At 46.1% G+C, this 18,966-nt stretch overlaps 2 protein-coding genes and 1 non-coding gene across 3 annotated transcripts in view; all 3 read right to left on the reverse strand.

Moving 5' to 3' along the window:
* Positions 1-18,966, reverse strand: part of HYDIN (HYDIN axonemal central pair apparatus protein) — a 431,237-nt gene that overhangs the window by 57,198 nt on the left and 355,073 nt on the right. The window contains 11 exon segments of the mRNA XM_029201876.1: positions 2,550-2,667; positions 4,266-4,513; positions 5,031-5,199; positions 6,797-6,896; positions 8,573-8,672; positions 12,246-12,444; positions 13,060-13,232; positions 13,337-13,496; positions 16,608-16,727; positions 17,564-17,746; positions 17,942-18,150. Of these exon segments, the coding sequence (XP_029057709.1) occupies positions 2,550-2,667; positions 4,266-4,513; positions 5,031-5,199; positions 6,797-6,896; positions 8,573-8,672; positions 12,246-12,444; positions 13,060-13,232; positions 13,337-13,496; positions 16,608-16,727; positions 17,564-17,746; positions 17,942-18,150 (1,779 nt within the window).
* LOC114883810 (60S ribosomal protein L10-like) lies at positions 1,226-2,057 on the reverse strand. Its single transcript, XM_029201862.1, has one exon. It carries the CDS (start codon positions 2,021-2,023, stop codon positions 1,721-1,723), a length of 303 nt encoding a protein of 100 aa, XP_029057695.1. The 5' UTR covers positions 2,024-2,057; the 3' UTR covers positions 1,226-1,720.
* On the reverse strand, positions 2,081-2,215 carry LOC114890115. Its single transcript, XR_003792248.1, has one exon. It is a non-coding gene; the product is annotated as a small nucleolar RNA SNORA70 (small nucleolar RNA).

Genomic DNA, 18,966 nt, shown 5'->3' on the forward strand with positions numbered 1-18,966 from the left:
TCTAGAAAAGAATGCAGGTATCTTGCCAATACCTTGACCTTCACCTAGTGAGACCTGTATCAGACTTCTGACCTACAGAACAATTTAAACAAGGGAAACAATTTGTATTGCTTTAAGCCACTAAGTTTGAGGTGATTTGTTATGGGAGCAATAGGAAACAGACACAGGAATTTCTATTTTTCTGGCTTCAAGTTCACCGAGTCTTTCTTTTGTTTCCTCCATTCTGTTGTTGAATCCATCCACTGAGTTGTTTCTTTGTTTTTTTTTTTGCGGTACGCGGGCCTCTCACTCTTGTGGCCTCTCCCGTTGTGCAGCACAGGCTCCGGACGCGCAGGCTCAGCGGCCATGGCTCACGGGCCCAGCCGCTCCGCGGCATGTGGGATCTTCCCGGACCGGGGCACGAACCCGTGTCCCCTGCATCGGCAGGCGGACTCTCAACCACTGCGCCACCGGGGAAGCCCTATCCACTGAGTTTTAAATTTTGGTGATTCGTTTTTTTCAATTCCAAAATTTCCATTTGGTTCTTCTTTATATTTTCTCTTTCTTTGCTGAGACTTACTATATTTTTATTTCTTCCAAGCATATTTGTAACGGCTTTTTGAAACATTATGCTGGTTGCTTTAACATCTTTGTCAGATAATTCTAACATCTCGGGCATCTCGGTGTCGGCATCTATTTTCACTTAGTTTGAGATCTTCCAGGATCTTGGTATGCTGAGTGATTTTCAGTTGAAACCTGGATATTTTGGGTATTCTATTATGAGACTCTGGATCTTATTTAACTTCTGTTTGAGCTGGCTTTCTCTGACACCACTCGGGCAGGGGAGGGGGGTAACACTGCCTTGTTACTGCCAGGTGGGGATAGTAGTCCAGATTCTCCACTCGGACATCTTAGGGTGGGAGTTCCAGTTCCCCACTAGCCTTTGACTAATATTTCCCTTGTGGGGAGGGGTAAGAGTGTCTCATTACTGTTCTGCTGATTCCATGGGTTAGGAGGTCCCCTGGGGGGGGGGAATGAGAAGGATGTCTCATTACCACTGGGTTGGAGTGGAAGTCAAGGCTCCCCATGTGGTGTTGCCATTGACAATGGTGGAGGTGATGGTGGGTAATGAATGTCTGGCTCCCTACTGAGTGTTCTTGGACATCACTTTGGCAGGGGGTCAGGGCACCTCATTATAGCCTGGATTGAGTGAGAAGTCTAGGCTCCCCACTGGCCTTTGCTTGAAATATGTGGGGTAGGACCACAGATTTCTCTGTCATGTTTGACTGTAATATTACAGTTCTTATCTGAAAGTTTTCTGTCTTGCTAGGCTACCTTTTCCTGGTCCTTTGGCTAGTGGGAGAAGGCTTTTGTTGGGGCCTTTTTTGGTCCGTGCTTGTTGATGTTTCTGGATTGCTGGCTCCCTCAGCACCCGATCTAGGGTATACGAAGCAAAAAGAAATCAGGGAACTCATCACTGTGATGTCTATTGGGTCCCAAGGACCCTAGCTGGTGTGATTTTTTTCTCTCCATTTATCAGTCTTCTGTATTTGTTTTATACATAAATACAAAAATACATGGTTTTTAGTTGTACTTAGTTGGAAGACTAGGGAAAAAGATGTCTACTTCATCTTACCAGATGTAAAAGTCTTCAAATCTCCTTTTATTTTATTTTTTTGACAGGGAAAAGAAAGTAGAGTTTATTGGTGGGCATGGGTAGGGAGGGGCAGCTCCAAGGCTCTTATGAGTGCAGGGCCCGCCATTTGTCCAGGGGGCCACGATTAGGGATGTACTTGACCCCACAGCCAACTGGAATGAGCCGCTTTTCTGCCACCATGTATTCAAATTCATCTGCATTAAACTTAGTAAATCCCCACTTCTTGGAGATGTGGATCTTCTGGCGGCCAGGGAACTTGAACTTGGCCCTGCGGAGGGCCTCAATCACATGCTCCTTGTTCTGCAGCTTGGTGCGGATGGACATTATGACCTTGCCAATGTGGACCCTGGCCACTGTGCCCTGGGGCTTTCCAGAGGCACCACGCATACCTGTCTGGAGCCTAGATTGGGGACAGCATGCCAGTCATTAACGTCCACTGGAAAGGGCTGTCTCCAAGGTCCCTTAGGGCAACCCATACAGGCAACAGGCCGCACACACTACCGAGGAGGCTGCTGTTTGCAGCCATTGCGCACCGGGCCCCCATGGGGAAAAGAGCACGGTCGGCTTAACTGGCTGCAATCTCCTTTATTTAAGCCAATCTGAATGGGCTTCTATTTCATATCAACAAATGATTCTTGATTGAAATACTTATGAAGAGTAGAAACTAATTTTAAAGCAATGAGGAGCCAATGAAGGTTTTAAAGCAAAAGAGGATATCCAAATTAAAAGCCATAACTCCTTATTTCAAGAGGAAAGTGATATTTCATTATAACTATTTAATATTCCTGCCATAGTAGGAATATTCAAAATTCAAATCCCACTATCCTAGGGAGGTATTTGTTGCTAGAACTAGTCGGCAGGTTTCTGTTGCTAGAACACAGGGGTTTCTGTGAAAAAGGAAAAGGGTGCTCACCTGGTTTGTGACATTTATGTCTTTCTGAACAGAGTCAGAGAACCTGGTTGCCTTAGAAGGTCCAGTCCTGTAGAAGCTCTCTCTTTCCCGGGATCTTGCATGTCTAACATGGCTGACACTGATTAAGGAAGCAAGAGCGTACCCTCAGGTTGGGGTGGTCATTAAATACCACCTGCCTGTCTGCTTGCAAGGTCCCTTCTCCTTGGAATGGAGGAAAGGGCCCTTCCTTGCCCAAGAGGGCATCGGGGAAGCACAGTCAGCTTGTTCATCATCAACCAAACTCATTTAACAGTTGTGAGAGGAGCGCGCAGAAATTATACTTATTAACCATGATTCATAAGGACAAGTAAATAATAATTTTAAACGTCTGCTTGAGTTCACTGGAAAGTTGTGTGTGGAAATTATTTGTAGACCTCAAATCTTCTATCACTTAAAACGCGCAATGGCCAATAGATGGAATTCTGTCCTTCTTCTTCACATTTACAGTCACGGTGCTTTTAAGACTTAGCGTAAACAATAGCACAAACACAGGTTTTGGTAGGTGTTCACTTCACTCGAAACTAGTTTACCCAAGAATTGGTGTTTTAGAGGCCAGTTCACCTAAAATATTAAAATGTATTTGGGGTACAATTTTAAACTTTTGAGAGTTTTATATATTTGAGCATTCACTTGCTTAATGACCAGAACAACTGGAGTTTGAGTGCTTTGCATGAATTTGTGTATGCTAAGATGAAAAATAAATTAAAATTAAAACCAGTTTAAAGCAAAACAAAATTATAATATCTATAAATAAACATTATTAAATTATAAAATAAGTAATAAAAAATTAGGTTGAAATTAGATTTGGAAGAAAGAGACTTTAGACAGTTTAATTAAAAATGTCTTAGTATGTTCAAACTTTGCCAAAATGGAAGAGGAGATCAACAAAAATATAAAACAATTACAAACAATGTAAAGCTGTATGTCTGATTTAAAACGATTAATTAGGAAGTCAATCTTAAATTACTAATTATTTAGAAAGTCAATTCATTTGAAAGTCAAGACAAAGTACCTGGGAACTGGTAAAAACAATCCCTAATTTGTCAAAAAGGAATATGACAAATAAAAGCCAAAAGCACTCAGAAAGGTAAATGGTTTTGATTAATTGATTGACAGCCACCTTTTGAAGAATACAGAGTTTTGCTGTTGGAACAATTACTAAGTTAGCTGTTGTGATAAAGTGTCTTCATGGGGAGAAGGTAAAAACAGTCCCGGGAAAGAAGGCCCTCACCAGGCTTTCTCTAGTCCAAATTTCCAGGGTACCCTTTGCCATCCCCCATGATGAAGCACAGCTATGATTCCTTTTGATTTAGCTTGCTGTTATAAATCCTACAGAATGACAGATAGGACAATGACTTACTGGTAAGTAATGTAGCACACTAGGAGCACCAGGACAACAGACACAATCCCATACAGAAGATTTTACATTTGTTCAATTAAAATGTATCATATATTGGACAGCAGTTGGAAAGCATGTGAAGTTTGGAGTCAGACATGTGGGTTCAGAACTGAGCTCCACTGATGATTTCTTCCATAATCTTGGATGAGTCACTTCTAAACCTTAGTAACCTTACCCACAAAAGGGGATTGGGGGTGAATTTAGATAAACTATATGAAAGCTCATTGTAAAATATAAAGTACTAATTAACCAGGGAACGGTGTGAGTTAAGAAAATACTTGTCTTACACTTTCTTTTGATGGAGGGAGCTCTCCCCTGTCAGCCTATAAAGGGTGTATTTGAAATCGATTACACCTTGATTTTCTATGGTGAAGGAGGAGCTTTTACGCGTGCCACAGATCAAAGCCCCGAAGTTGATGATGGAGGAGGGGCTGATGCTGTATCTGGAGAACACGGCATTCACAGAGATCTTAATTGGGATGCTGGAAATGATTTTACCTCCTTCTGAGATACTGGGCTCAATAATCTAGAAAGGGAAAAAGGATTGGGAAGATGTCAGCCACCAGCATAACTCCAGAATGTCCATGACTGTCCACTTCATTCCGTATTTTCTTCATTGACATGAAGCCAAGTTCTCTGTATCATTCTCTTTATATTATTGCATCATCAATACGAGTAAATGCTAACATAAAACTTACCGTGTACCAGCCATGGGTCAAAATGCACCACGTGTGCCTCCCATTTTCACTTCCCTTCTCTTCATTTTGACTTGAAACTCAGTTTCCCTATCTCTGGTCTTGTCTCTTCCGAAGACCAGGGGCCACATTTCTGCTCTGGGGTTGTCAATTTCTGATGACTCTGCATACCTCCCACCCGACCTACCCGTGCCTGTAGTTCCCTAAGCCCTGGTGTATCCTCTCTGGTTGCCACCAGGCCAGCACTCCCTTTCCCCCCCGGAGCATGGGTTAGACTGCGTACGCTTCCTTTAGGCGTGAGTCCCACGAGCCTGCCACCGTGTGGGTCCTCCCTTTGAGCTCGCTTACCTGACAGCGCAGAACTGGCTGGTGCTCCATCTTCACTTCCTTTTTTGCACGGAAGAGCACCTGGACATTTGTGGGTTTTTCCACTGTGGTCAGTGAGCCCTTCTTGGGTTGGACTGAGATCATGGAACTTATATTGGTTGCTGAAATCCCTAAGGAGTCCACAGAAAAGCTGAGAGGCAAGAATAAAAAGTCAGTTTTAGTCATTATCTAGGGAACCCAAGACACTAGAGATGAGACTCTAGACTGTTAAGTGCCTGCCATGCCCCCAGCCCTGTTTAACCACTACGCGTAGCAGTGTTCACTGTGCTTTGTACTCTGTGACCACCCCTCCTCAGCCAGGATTGACCAGGCCAAGCATTGGTGCTTGAGGCAAAGACAGCCATCTCTAGCCTGCGGTTAAGAGGGGTCCTTGCAGGAGAGCTGTGTCTAATAGGAACACGTGATGCTGGATAAGGACCAACTAAATCAATTCATTTCTCTCCCTCCCTGTCTCTCTGTCTCCCTCTCTCTCTTTGTCCCCCCCCTCCTTCCTCCCTCCCTGCTCTGAGACTGAATGCAGCACACACAGAGGCAACAGTGATGCAGAAGCCAGAGGATCTAAGGAAGGAGAGAAAGGGCGGGGGCAGAAGTCATGCAACAGAGGTGTTCAGAAGTGAGGCCACGGCCCAATGCAGGTGAGGTGAGGGGTCACAGAGAAAAGCTGACTCACGAGATGCCAGGGGGACTGGAGCTGGAGCAAGAAACTGAAGCTGAGGCGAGACACCTGCAGTTGCCGTGGGGACCCACATGTTATCCCCAGTAGGGTCCAGGAGACCTGGCCCTTCGTTGCTATGTGCATGGTGCCTGTGCTTCCTCACTCCCCTGCACATCCCTTCAGTGAACCCTGATCACTTACTCCAACCCAAGGGTGCCTCTGTTCCATGAAGCCTAAAAGAGCAGAGCTAACGCCCTGTCATAATCTAAAACAAAACTCACGACGGGCAGGATTCCAGTTTAGCTTTTATTTATAGTTATTTATTTCAATTTAGGGTTCTAAGGAACGGTAGTATTGAGGTGGGACTGCTCTAATTTCGGCAATATTTGAACTAAAGCGAAATTATCGTGAATACACTGAATGCCTCCAGGTCTGCCGGGGGAAGTTCCTTTATCAACTCTGAATTCTTCTGGGGGAGGGATGACCTTCCATAAAATCGACTGGCCATAGGTGCTGGCACTGCCTGAGGGACCTCCTCCCTCCCTGCACCCAGCGTCACTCTTTCCTCTCTGAGGAGTCTCCCTTATTTAGTGTTTCATTTTTAATCTCAAGGATGAGCACAAGCTGGAGCTCTATTCCACCAGGCCACCACTTGGAGTCTATAATACAGTAGTTCTTAAAATTAAAAAAGAAAACTGGAAAATCCCTAGGTCTTTACATGAAATCCTATGTAGACTGCCAACTTATGAAACAGAGAGGAGCTGAAAGGAGGGCAGGATGGCTTAAGGCCAGGGCCGCCATCTCCGGTCTCTCACTCCACCCCTAAGACCATACCTCACCCCAGTATCTCCTCCTCCCAACCTCCCCCTGAGGCTCTCCCCCGACCCCCAGACCCCTGTGGCTCCAGGCTATAGAGCCGTTGGGATTCTATTCATCTGAAGCCAAGAGGAGCTAAGAGCAGAGATGGTTCTTATGATTTCCCTGATCGACTTTTTAAAAAAATCTCTCAGGCAACACACTTCTTGCCATGAGTGGATGTGGATGACCACATGCTGTCTGATTTTTAGGTTACCTGAACATGACCTCGTGTTTCCCACGGTTCTTCAGTTGCAGGGGATGTTTCACCTCCTCCATGACCCTCACAATCCCAAAATCGAGGCCTCCTTCAGCTCCTGCAGAAGCCAGGGGCCGGGGTGGGGAAGGGTGGGATGAGTGGGCATGGCAGTGAGAAGCAGGGGAGCTTCCAGTTGAAGTTCACACGGAAAATCCACGGCGACAATTTCAGAGAATCTGTTTTCTGAAAACACTGTGCCTAGAAAAGCCTCTTGTAATTGAGCCTTAGTAAACAAACAACAGACACTGCTCTTGCGCCCAGTTCAATGGGGTGGCTCCCTCTGGCTTCTATCCTAGGACTACTGTTCTTCCTTTCACGTCTCTCATTAGCTAAAACTCCCAGTGTTGAAAAAGATTTTTGAATCATGTGTATAATATTCACAATTGGGATATAACGTATACATCTGTATTGTTATACTTTGCATTATGTCATAAACATTTCCCCAAACAATTAAAAACTCCCAATAAGTGTGATTTTTTTTTTTGTGGTACGCGGGCCTCTCACTGTTGTGGCCTCTCCCGTTGAGGAGCACAGACTCCGGACGCGCAGGCCCAGCGGCCATGGCTCACGGGCCCAGCCGCTCCGCGGCATGTGGGATCTTCCCGGACCGGGGCACGAACCCATGTCCCCTGCATCGGCAGGTGGATTCTCAACCACTGCGCCACCAGGGAAGCCCCATAAGTGTGATTTTAATGGCTGTATAATATGGCTGTTTCATAATTTACAATATTATTCCTACAATAATAATATTTCATCATAGATAGGCATTTAGGGTATTCCTAACCTTCCATTATTATAAATAATCCTGCAGTAAGTGTTGTTGTACATAAGACTAATGACATCCAGGCAAATATGCAGCTTTAACATTCTACGAGTCTTGCTGAGTAGGAGACCTATCGGAGGAAGGAGGGCCCTAAGCTGGGTGTTGGCGCAGTGTGGTAGGCAGGATAATGCCCTGCACCACCCCCACTCCCTCCCCTGCAAGATGTCCACGTCCTAGTCCCTGGTACCTGTAAATATGCTAGCCTACATGGCAAAGGGGAATTACGGTATCAGATGGAATTAAGATTGCTAATCACCTGACTAAAACAGTGGAGATCATACTCGATTCTCTGGGTGGGCTCCAAGTAATCACAAAGGTCCTTAAAAGTAGAAGAGGGAGACAGAAGTGGGTGAACCAGAGAGATGGCAGCGTGAGAAGGACCTGACCCAACATTGCCGGCTTTGAAGATGGAGGAAGGGGACCATGAGCTGAGGGACGTGTGTGGCTTCCAGAAGGTGGAGAAGGCAAGGAAACGGGTTCGCCCCCAGAGACTCCAGAAGGGGACGCAGCCCTGCCAACACTTTGCTTTTAGCCCAGTGAGATCCATTTTGGACTGCTGACCTAAAGAACTGTAAGATAATAAATATGTATTGTTTTAACCCATAACGTTTGTGGTGATTTTTTAGGGCAGTGATAGAAAAACAACACAGGCAGGCAGATAAGAGCTCACTCTCAGATGACTGTTCAGAAGAGAGCTCTGCAAATTTTATATTTTGACCACGCCTTGTTGTCTCCAGTTGGAGAAATTAAGATTCATAGTAACATTGCTAACATCACTTGAACTTGCATGATTACTATTTACCTAAATTCCACCTCTCTCCCCAACAACCACTGATCTTTCTCTACACAAGAAACATACTGCCTAAAAGATGTGACCTCTAAACACCCTTTCCTTGAAGGGGTCAACAGACCTTTGGGGAAGGTGATGTCCAAGGCAACGTCGTAGGACTCTGCAAAGATCAGGATGTTTTCAATCTGAACGACACCAACGAGGTTGTCTGCATCTAAAACCTGTCGGGGTAAGAGAAATTCTTTTGTAAAAGCAAGACCCACAAGGTGCTTGGAGCCTGAACTATGGAACATGCAGGAGGAATCATGAAGAAGGGGCTATGGTAAGGGACATTTTTGAAATGTATTCAGCTTTTGTTTTCGCTGAGCATTTGGTAGGATGAGTGTTCTTCATAACACCCTTTGGGGAAGGCTGGTGTAGACAATCAATACAAGGATGGGGAAATGGGACTGCATCTTCCAACCTGTCCACTTACTGGGTTTCAATTATTTGCATGATTGTCACTACCTTACTGAAGTTTGGGTTGTGAGTATACATTGCAGGAAAGTGTTCTTTGAACTTTCAAGTCAAATAAACCTGAAGAGCATTTTTCTGACAGCTGAAATGAAAAACATTTACATTCTAAGTTATCCTTGTTTACTAATTTTATAAATCTGAACCGTTCTGTTCTCTGTCTCTGATTCGACCTATGAGTCAGATTTTTCATATAAAATAAGTGCTAGATTTTTCATACAAAATAAGCGTTTAATGTTTCTCTTTTGGAAATTTCAGATTTAAAAAAAAACGAACATCATTACTATTGGAAATGTGAAAAAAAAGCAAGACTCCTAGCCTCCATCGCCTCCCTGTCCCTTCTGCTGTCACCCCTGGTGGTAGCACCTCCCTCACTGTCCTGAAGAACGTCTGAACTGGTATCAGCTCTCAGCTGGATCCAACTGTTGACTCTTGAGACTAATGATGGGCAATAAAGGGTCTGTGTGTTAAGGGGAAGAGCCACTGGGCAGTGGGTGTGGCCCTCCTGCATCCGCCTGGACACCACCTGCCTCTCTGCTGAAGCCTCAATTTGAAAAACTAAGCAACTAAGTCACCAGCTCCCCATTGCTTGTGTTTTAGGTGCCAACGGGGAAATCTGTAGCTGTCACCAAAAACGTTTTAATGCAGAGTTTCCATCTTATCTTCCATCAAGCATTTTGCCAGTGCTTCACAGAGCAAATCTGACTGTTTAAGTTTACCTTCTTTCTTTTGATGCTCAAACTCTGACAGAGATGACAAGAAGGGCTGGCAGCAGGAGGGAAAAATAAGACAAAGAACTTGGTTTATCAGATCCAGAATTTATATAGTTCTTTTCTACTGATAGATACCAAGTACCCAGAGCATTCTATTTCCTTTGCTTCCCTGCTTGGGAGTGGGAGGCAATTAAATTTTGTAATTGAGGAAAATAAGAAGGAAAATTTAAGAGGTGCAAAAATCAATTAGAGTTCACCAGAGCGCTTTTCAAAGGGACCAGAAAGCAAGGCATTTCCTCGTGTAGATGTTGAAGGAATGTAACCTGGGGAAGGGAAGCCTTAGACCACTTTGGGGGCCTGAGGGGAGATCCACTATGTCTGCTTTGGTTGGAACATACGGGAATGTGACGTCAGTTGTTAAATTACACAAATGTTTCCATACCAGTTGATAAACAGCTGTCATGATGACTTCTCCAAGTGTCCCCTTGATGCTTGCCTCCTGCACCCTCACACTTCACCATGGGAAGCCCTGGGATCCCCATGATCCATTAACTAAAGGATGAAGGTGGCACAGCTGGGACCCTACACCTGCTGTGTGGCCTGGATTCATTGTGCAGAGACCCCTGTCTGTGTAGAGACGTGTTAAAAATGCTGACTGTCACCTCTGGGATTCATATACATTTGCGGATTGAACGAATCTATCAGTATCTGTTTTTAGCTATATGAAGGGCTGTCAGGGGTAGGTGATAAGACAGGTTAATTAGATCCATTGACTGGCCCCAAAAAGTAGAAACAGGATTAATGTGTGTAAATTACAGGGAGAAATCTGAGTGCAACCGAACAAGGCATTAACAGTCAGACATGTTCAAAGGAAGATCAGGCTACTTGGAGATACTTGGTAAGTCTTCTATCCCTGGGGGTATTCAAAGAGAAGCTTGGGTGACTTCTTGCTTGTTGCATTATCAGCTCAGCCATCAAGAGTCAGTGACATTCATTCATTCACTTGTTCATTCATTCAACAGATTTTACTGAGTGCCTTTGACATCCAGGCCTGTGCTAGACACTGGGAATATGATAGGGTAGTGAGTTGAATGATGGCCTCCAAAAGGTATGTCCATGTCTTAACCCCTGGAACCTGTGAATGTGACTTCATTTGGAAAAAGAGTCTTTGCAGATGTGATTAAGTTAAAGATCTCTAGACGAGATCATCTTGGATTATCCAGGTGGGCCCTAAATTCAATGACAGTGTTCTTATAAGAGACAGAAGAGGAGAAGACACAGACAGAGGGAAAGGCCATGCAAAGACTGAGGCAGAGATTGGAGTGATGCAGCCACAAGCCAAGGAACAACTGGAGCCACCAGACACTGGAAGAGGCAAGGAAGGGTTATTCTCTAGAGCCTTTAGAGGGAGCATGGCCTTGCAGATACCTTGACTTTGAATTTCTGGCCTCCAGAACTGTGAGAGAATAAATGCCTGTTGTTTCAAGCCACTCATTTGCGGTCCTTTGTTACAGCAGCCCTAGGAAACTAATACAGATGATGAGCAATTCAGGCAAGACCTTGCTCCAGTGGAGCTCACATAAGGAAGTAAAGAAAGAAACAGGATAATGTCCGAATGGGGTGGGTGCTCTGGAGGACAGAAGATAGGGTGAGCGATTGCACATAATGAGGTTTCCTCAGTGGGATGATTAGGAAAAGCCAGCTGAGGCAGTGCTGTTGAGCAGACCCTAAGGCAGAAGCCAATCCCCACAGAGCATAGGGACAACACTCCTGGCAGGGGTGCTGCAATGCCAGGGCGCTGAGGCAGGAAAAACCTGATGTGGATACAGAGGCAGGCAGGTACTCAGAAGTAGGTGAGGACCCTGGGCTTTATTCTTAGTACAATGGGAAGACAGCCTAGTGCTTTAGGAAGGAGTGACCTGATTTGACGGACGTTGTAAAGATCCCTCTGGACACCCGCGGGGAGTGGGAAGAGGCAAGCCGGCTAGGAAGCCTCTGCGGAAGTCCAGGTGAGCGACACAGCAAGTGGCCTGCATGAGGGTGGTGGTGGCAGTGCAGACAGGGAAGGGCATGGGCAGGAGATACACTGGGAGACAGAACTGACAAGACTTGTTGGAGGACTGGGATGGAGGGGGAGGCCAACAGGAAAACGGAGGAATCAAGGATGACTCCTGGGTGTCTGCTGGGAGCAGCTGGGTGGAGGCTGATGTTTACTGAGTTAGGACTCTGAGGGGTGACTGGGTTTGGGGGTCTTAAATCAGAAATCTAATGCGTCTCGAGGAATAGTAACACCGTTCATTCATTCATTTACTCATTCATCCACTCTGCACTGATTGAGTGCTCCGTTCTTGCCACTGGGAAATCAGCCATGAACGAGACTGCCTTTATGGAGCTTACAGTTGTAAGCAGAGCAGGACGTTGTGGGCTGGGGGGTGTCAAACGGGGATCAGATGGGAGCGTGTAACACGGAGACCTGGCTTGCTGGGTATGTGTGTCGGTGTGTGTGTGTCAGGGAACCCAGTGTGTACATACTTTGGTGACCAAGTCTGAAGACGTATGAAGCCTTACCTCCAACCGAATCGCCTTCTTGATGTTGATGGGTTTGGAGGGTTGGAAGCGCACTTGTAGGCTATGCTCAGCCTTGGGGGCTATGGTCCCCTGCATTGTGGACACGGTGAAGTCTTCACCCAGGTGCTCCAGGCTGGTGATCCTCCAGGCCAGGGGAAGTAGTGCGATGTTGCGGAGAAGAACTACCTTGAAGTCTTTCCTGCAGAGACCAAGAGAAATTTTGCCAGTTTCAAATGATTTTGATTTATCATGGCAGGTCAGAAAAAGCACGTCTGGTTATTCTATTACTGCTAGTTCGCTAATAAGTATTTATCAGGGAGTGGGGCCTACCTGTGATGGTCAAGGAATGCAGGATACGTGATCGATATTCTCTCCCAGCTTCCTCAGAAATAAACATTCTCTATTTAGAGTAATACAATTCCCGTGAATGACTATGTAAGTTCTAGGTTTGGTCTAGTGTTCTGTGTTTGTCCTCTAATTTCTAGAACCAAGATTCTTAACCTTTTAGGGTAATGGACTGAAAATCTGGAAAAAGGTAGTCCTTCTTCTGAGAAAAATTCACATATGCACACACTTGGATCTTAGGGGAGTCCTTAACCATTTTGAAGTCCGTTCACTGAACCCAAGGTGACAACCTGTGAACTCAGAGGGTTACTAGCTATTCTGATTTGCACGGGACCAGAAGTCTCCCAGGATGCAGGACTTCAAATACTAAAACCAGGCAAGTCCCGAGCAAATCAGGATGAGCTGGTCACCTTAGAACTAAAAGTTCTTTAAACGTCATTCCGGTCCTGGTATCACCCAGAACTCTGACCTGTGCAGCAAGAGCCGGTCAAAATGCAATTGTCTGGGGTCCAGCTCCAGTTCTGGGCGGACCCCCTGGCAGCTTAATTTGAAGACGGCTGGCTTGGGGTTCTCCTTGATGCAGCAGACAATGCTGTCTTCAAAGACACCAACTGCGGTAGGGTAGGCCCAAACGTTCAGCTTCTAATGGGAGAGTCCAAACAAAGTACGTTTACACCGAGGATACCAAGGCCTCAAATTTCCCAAGAAAGCCTTGCCCTGGTAGACTTGTATCCATGGGACTGTACCTGCTTCTCACTGGGTTTCAGAATCATGTTGACAGGCTCCAGGAAGTAGGTGTTTGCTTTGACATCGTTCTGAAAACAGAAGGACACCTCCACGACCATTGGGGAACTGTTGAGGATTGTCAGTGTCTCCATGTTTTCTGGGAACAAGGATGACCTGTACCTGGAAACAAAGAAAAATTAGGGATGTGGATGTGAGGATTGGCTGAGAATTCAGGTGGAAAAGGAGACTGTGAGGCGTAAGGCAATTTCAAAGGATGATGTGGCTACACAGAGGCAGTGTCATGGAGGCTAGGAACACAAGCTTTGTAGTTGTGAAGACTTAGAGCTGTGATGTGACCAGCCCCCGCTCCCATCCCAAGCCTTGGTCTCCTCATCTCTAAGATGGGATGATAATATCCCTTAGGATTTCCATGACTATTAAATGAAATAGTGCACCTGATGCTCTGAGGACAGCTGCAGATATCAAATACCCAATAAATGGTAGTTATTACTATTGCAAAGATTTCTGACTGAAAAATCTGTAGCTCTCTCCTTCCCAGTGCTTATACTTCCAGGAGAGATGATAATCTGAGTAACGTGTTATTTCATATCTGTCTTAGAGATGACCTCATTTACCACCTTCTTCTACACCTGCGCGGGATGCTACTGTTCTGACACGGATTGTAACTGTTCACTGTTACAAGGTTGTTTCTGTTCCCTTAGTGCCTTAGGGAGAGATCCATGGAGTGGAGCACTTTAAGCATTGGGAGCTGCCCAGTTAATGGAACCAAACAGGAAAGGAGCCACAGAAGGCACAAGGAAGATTAATGAACACACACATCATAGGAGGTCATAGCACAGGTCAGGAAAGCAGGGCACCATAGTACCCACTGGTGCCCAGCAACAGTCTGAAAAGCTCTCTGGACAGGCTAAGATGGAGGAAGGAAGGAGAGGGCATTGCAGAGACTAAATCAAAGTCCGAGAGACAGAGCACTGTCTGTGTAACAGCCAGAGTGGTGGTGGCCTCCACACCTCGCTGGTAATCACCACCACTGAACACTCTGCTACAAGTTCCATATGTACTAACCAGTTCAGTCTTCCCAAAACTGTGCAGTAGGTGCTATTATTTTCCCACTTTGCAGATAAGGACACTGAGGCTCAGTAAGACTTCAAAGAATAGATGGAGAGGGCTTCCCTGGTGGCATAGTGGTTGAGAATCCGCCTGCCAACGCAGGGGACACGGGTTGGAACCCTGGTCCGGGAAGATCCCACATGCCGCGGAGCAACTAAGCCCGTGCGCCACAACTACTGAGCCTGTGCTCTAGAGCCCACGAGCCACAACTACTGAGCCTGCGTGCCGCAACTACTGAAGCCCACGTGCCTAGAGCCTGTGCTCCGCAACAAGAGAAGTCACCACAATGAGAAGCCCGCGCACTGCAATGAAAAGTAGCCCCTGCTCGCTGCAACTAGAGAAAGCCCACACGCAGAAACGAAGACTCAACGCAGCCAAAAAAAGAAAAAGAAAAAAAAAAAGAATAGATGAATAATACTTGTTTCTGGACCACTGTAATTGCCCTCCTGGATCCCCGCTGTCTGGCCCCATATCCTGGTTAATTCCAGTGCAGCTCTGAATACATGCCTCTCTGAATGGCCATCATTTCCCTGAATCCGACCTCCAGGCTGCTCCGTACATCGTGTCCATCAACCTGACTCCCACTCCTTCTCTCGCCTAAGTCCTTCTACTGGGCTTTGAAGATCCTCTCCATCAACAGTCAACACCCCTCACCTTCATTTACTAGTTCAGCACCTTAGGAAATAAACTGGTGGTTATGAAGGGAATGGAGAACTAAGTTGGCTCATTAGTTTCACCAAGTAGGCATAGAAATAATCATTCTCTACTTATCACAATAAATGCTAGGCTGGATTAAGACATAGTTGAGACCCTGGTTCTATTTTTAGTCTCACCTCCCTGCCTATACACTAAAAAACTTATATATAACTGAAAAAACTAGTATTACTAAATATTTCTGGTCACTGACCTTACCTGGGCCCCCGGTTCTACCTGATAATCTTAATCTATTGCTCTAATATTCTCCCTGTCCCACTTTGCACAAAACCTGTTTCATACCTTCTCCATTTTCTCAACATTTTAAACTTCCTTCCACTTGCCTCACTGTTAGGGATGACCTCACATCATTCATCATGGAGAAAACAGTTCCATGGGAACCTCCTCACCATGCCAGCCAAATCTGTAAACCTACCTGCACCTGAAGCCGTCTCACCTCCCTCCAACCTAGCATGAGATGATGGTCCCTCTTCCTGGCAAAGGCCATCATCTCCACATCTCGTTGTGTTGTTTCAGGGAGCTGCACCACTGTTGGCCCTTACGTGCTCTGGAAACTCTAGCCTCTTCCTTGCTACTTCCCCTTGACATCCAAACATCGTAAGAACAAGAGCGAACGAACAGCCTTCCCTGCACTCCACGTCTCCCTCCCATCCTCAACTCCCTCCATCTCCCTTCACAGCCAAGCTTTCCCAAAGAGCTATCTCCACACTATGTCTCCATTCTCTCACCTCCCACTGACTCCTCAACTCACGTTACCTGGGCTTCATCCTCAGAAATCCCCCGCAAAGGGCTCTTGCTGAGCCTCCTATGACTTCCATGTTGTTGAACCCTGTGGACGCTGATGTTCTCATCTTTCCGCCCTCTCTGCCGCAATCAACATAGCTGACCACACTCTCTTCTCATGGCTCCATGACACCACCCTTTCTTGGTTTCCACCAATAGCTCTGGCCCTCTTTCTTATCTTCTTTGCTGGCCTCTCCTCTTGTGAGTGGTGGAGTCCTTTGAGGCTCCAACCATGGTCCTTCTCTCCTTACTATGTCCTCTCATCTTAGGTGATCTCATCCACACCTGTGGCTTTTGTTGTCTTGAAGATAGACTCTCCTCTGAGAACCAAAACCGTATAGACTATGCCCTGCTTTACATGGCTACTGGCTGTATCTCCCAAGCATCTCAAACTTAACATATCCCAAAGTGCACACTTGACCCTACCTTCCCCTACCAAAACCTGGTCTTCTTCCAGCTTTCCCATCTGGGAAAATGGCACCCCCATTCATTTGGGACCTTAGCAGAAACTTGGGGCACAAGAACCCAGTTCTCCTGATTTGTGGTTCTGGGCTAACTGAGGCAATGTTAGTAAAAGCTACGTCTCCATAGGAACCCTGCTTGTACTATTCATGAGTCTAACCCAGGGGTCTGAAATCTGCTTTGAAATAATGGAACACTTACTTATCTCTTGGTTTTCCACAAAGCAGTGGCCCGAAGTAAAACCTCTCCAGGCTCACAATATACTTCTTAAAGATGACCTCATTCGCCTTCATGTCCCTCTTCTGCTGAGGGAAGACCACTCTGAACACAGGGGAGGAAGAGGAGAGGAGAGCTGTGTGAATTGCCTCCACATAATGTACACATGAACCCAACACTCTTTGTCCAGCAAAGGGTCCAGGTGTCTGGAGACAGAACGACTCTTAATTTGAGGACATTTATTGAGCCTTTATTCCTGTACCCTCCCATCCCCAAGCCCGAGTGAAGACAGTACAGTTTGAACTTGAGAAAAAAGATTCCCAGTGGCGTCTTTCACCACTGATGATGGGTGAGCTGGATTTCCTGCTCTAGTGCGCCCAGCTAGAAAAAGTCCTGAGAAACCCTATGGAAAGCTAGTTCTGGTGGATCTTAACCAGCTTCTGAATTCGCTGTCCAGCGTGGTCCCTTGGCGAGAACTGCAAAAAAGCTCCTCTCGGTGGACAAGCTATAAAAGGCCCCACTAGCTTGCTCAGTCAGGTGCCTTTATGTGGTGCATAAGGGACTCAGTGTTTGGTAGCTCAGGGAAAAATCTCCTGCCTGTGGAGATTCACACATATATGGATATTACAGGATAAAAAGTCCTACAGTAAACATAAAATCTGTTTACATTTGCTATATAGTTAAATAAGCAAACTAACTTGTCACAGGAAGACTTTTCCCCCCCTCTTCACTCCTATTAACTTTCTCTTTATTTCAGTCTCATGGTACCATATCATTCCTGTGACTTAGTCAATGTCCAAGACTTTGGAGCCCAGTACAAGAGGGCCTGAGATGCTGTCCCAGTTCCACATTTGTATTAAAAGCCACCTGGTTCAGGGCACCATGGGGGAAAACGAAAATGTATCTGTCAACCTCTTCTTTTCAAAACAAAGTACACTTACTTTGGGTCTTGGCAAATGTATGGGTAAGTGCAGACACCTCGGCAATAAAGCTGGTATTGGCGGTGAGTTCCAAGGATCTCAAAGTTAAACGTTTGGTCAAAGATCCCAAGATCATTGGAAGAGAAGTGCACTCGCAATGTCACCTCACCATTGGCTGGTACGATCCACCGGAAATGGTTCAGCCTGAAAATGACCACACAGGCTTTTAAAGTGAGAACGCTTCCTTCGGGCCAAGAGAAGACGGGATTGGTGCCTGGGAGGAGTCTGGTCCTGCTGGGGTTATAGGCATGACCGCCCTGTTCCCATCTGGTGCTGTGACAGCCACACCCTTCATCTGGGGCTTCAGCCTTCCCCTCCCTGGGCTGCTCCGAGGCCCACCTGGGGAATTTCTCCTGTGAATGCTGCCCAGAGAAGTTGTTCTGCTCTACGTCCGACAGGGGAGCAATGGTTCCAGAGGTTCCCCCAGAAAGGCCCTTCCTGTTGGAGGCCATGCGACGTTTCTCCTTCTGAGTCTCGCGGGTCTGATCTGTTTTTTCTTTAGTTTTCTGTCTGCTCCCCTTAGATGAGGTGGTCTGCTCCTCCTGGGTCTTAATTAAAAATGAGCACCGGGTCTTAAACATTCATCTTATGAACACAGGAGCAGGAGACAGAGACGCCCATGCCATATGCCCGCAGTCTGCGGTGACCGCGCTGCAGGTTCAGGAGGCTGGAGGCTGCCTAGAGCAGCAGGGCCCAGCCTATGACACTAGGGTACAAGGGAAGAGGTAGAGTGGAGAGAGTCTAGTGCTTTCCTTGGCACCTCATTCCCTGAGGAGGAGGCCAAAACTCCAGAGAATGCTTGAAGCTGGCAGGGAGTATATTCCTATATTGCATTTTGTTGCTGCGTTTCCTTAATATCTTTTAATCTAGACCCCTCCCTCCCTCCCAATCACACTGACTTTTGGCAGAGACCAGATCTGTATTCTTACAGAATATTCCATAGCCTGCAAATTTCCTAACTATTCTCAGAGTGTCATTTAACTTATTCCTTTATTTCTCGCATTTCATGTAAACTGAAAATTAGATCTAAAAGCTTGATTAGATTCAGAGATGATGCTGTGTATGTACACCACACTCCATCACGATGGGAGACAAATAATGTCAGGCTGACCCCTGATTATAGACGTAAAATGTGTCTGTGTGGCTGCAGCGGTGCCCGCCAGATCTTGGCCATGGCAAAGTGGACCTTCCCCTTTGCAACCAGCCGGTCACCTGTGGGGTGATGCTCTGGCTCAGAGTGAGAGTCTTCTTCCCTGACAAACCAGCACTGTGGGTATCCACTGGCGCTCCTTAATCAATTATGTCCTTGGGTACACCAGTACTTTTAAAATTCTACCATTCCTCCTATAATTTTAGCTGCCATT

This window comes from Monodon monoceros, unplaced genomic scaffold, assembly GCF_005190385.1.
Source record: "Monodon monoceros isolate NGI ecotype Baffin Bay Population unplaced genomic scaffold, NGI_Narwhal_1 Super_Scaffold_10, whole genome shotgun sequence".
NCBI classification, from domain to species: Eukaryota; Metazoa; Chordata; class Mammalia; order Artiodactyla; family Monodontidae; genus Monodon; species Monodon monoceros.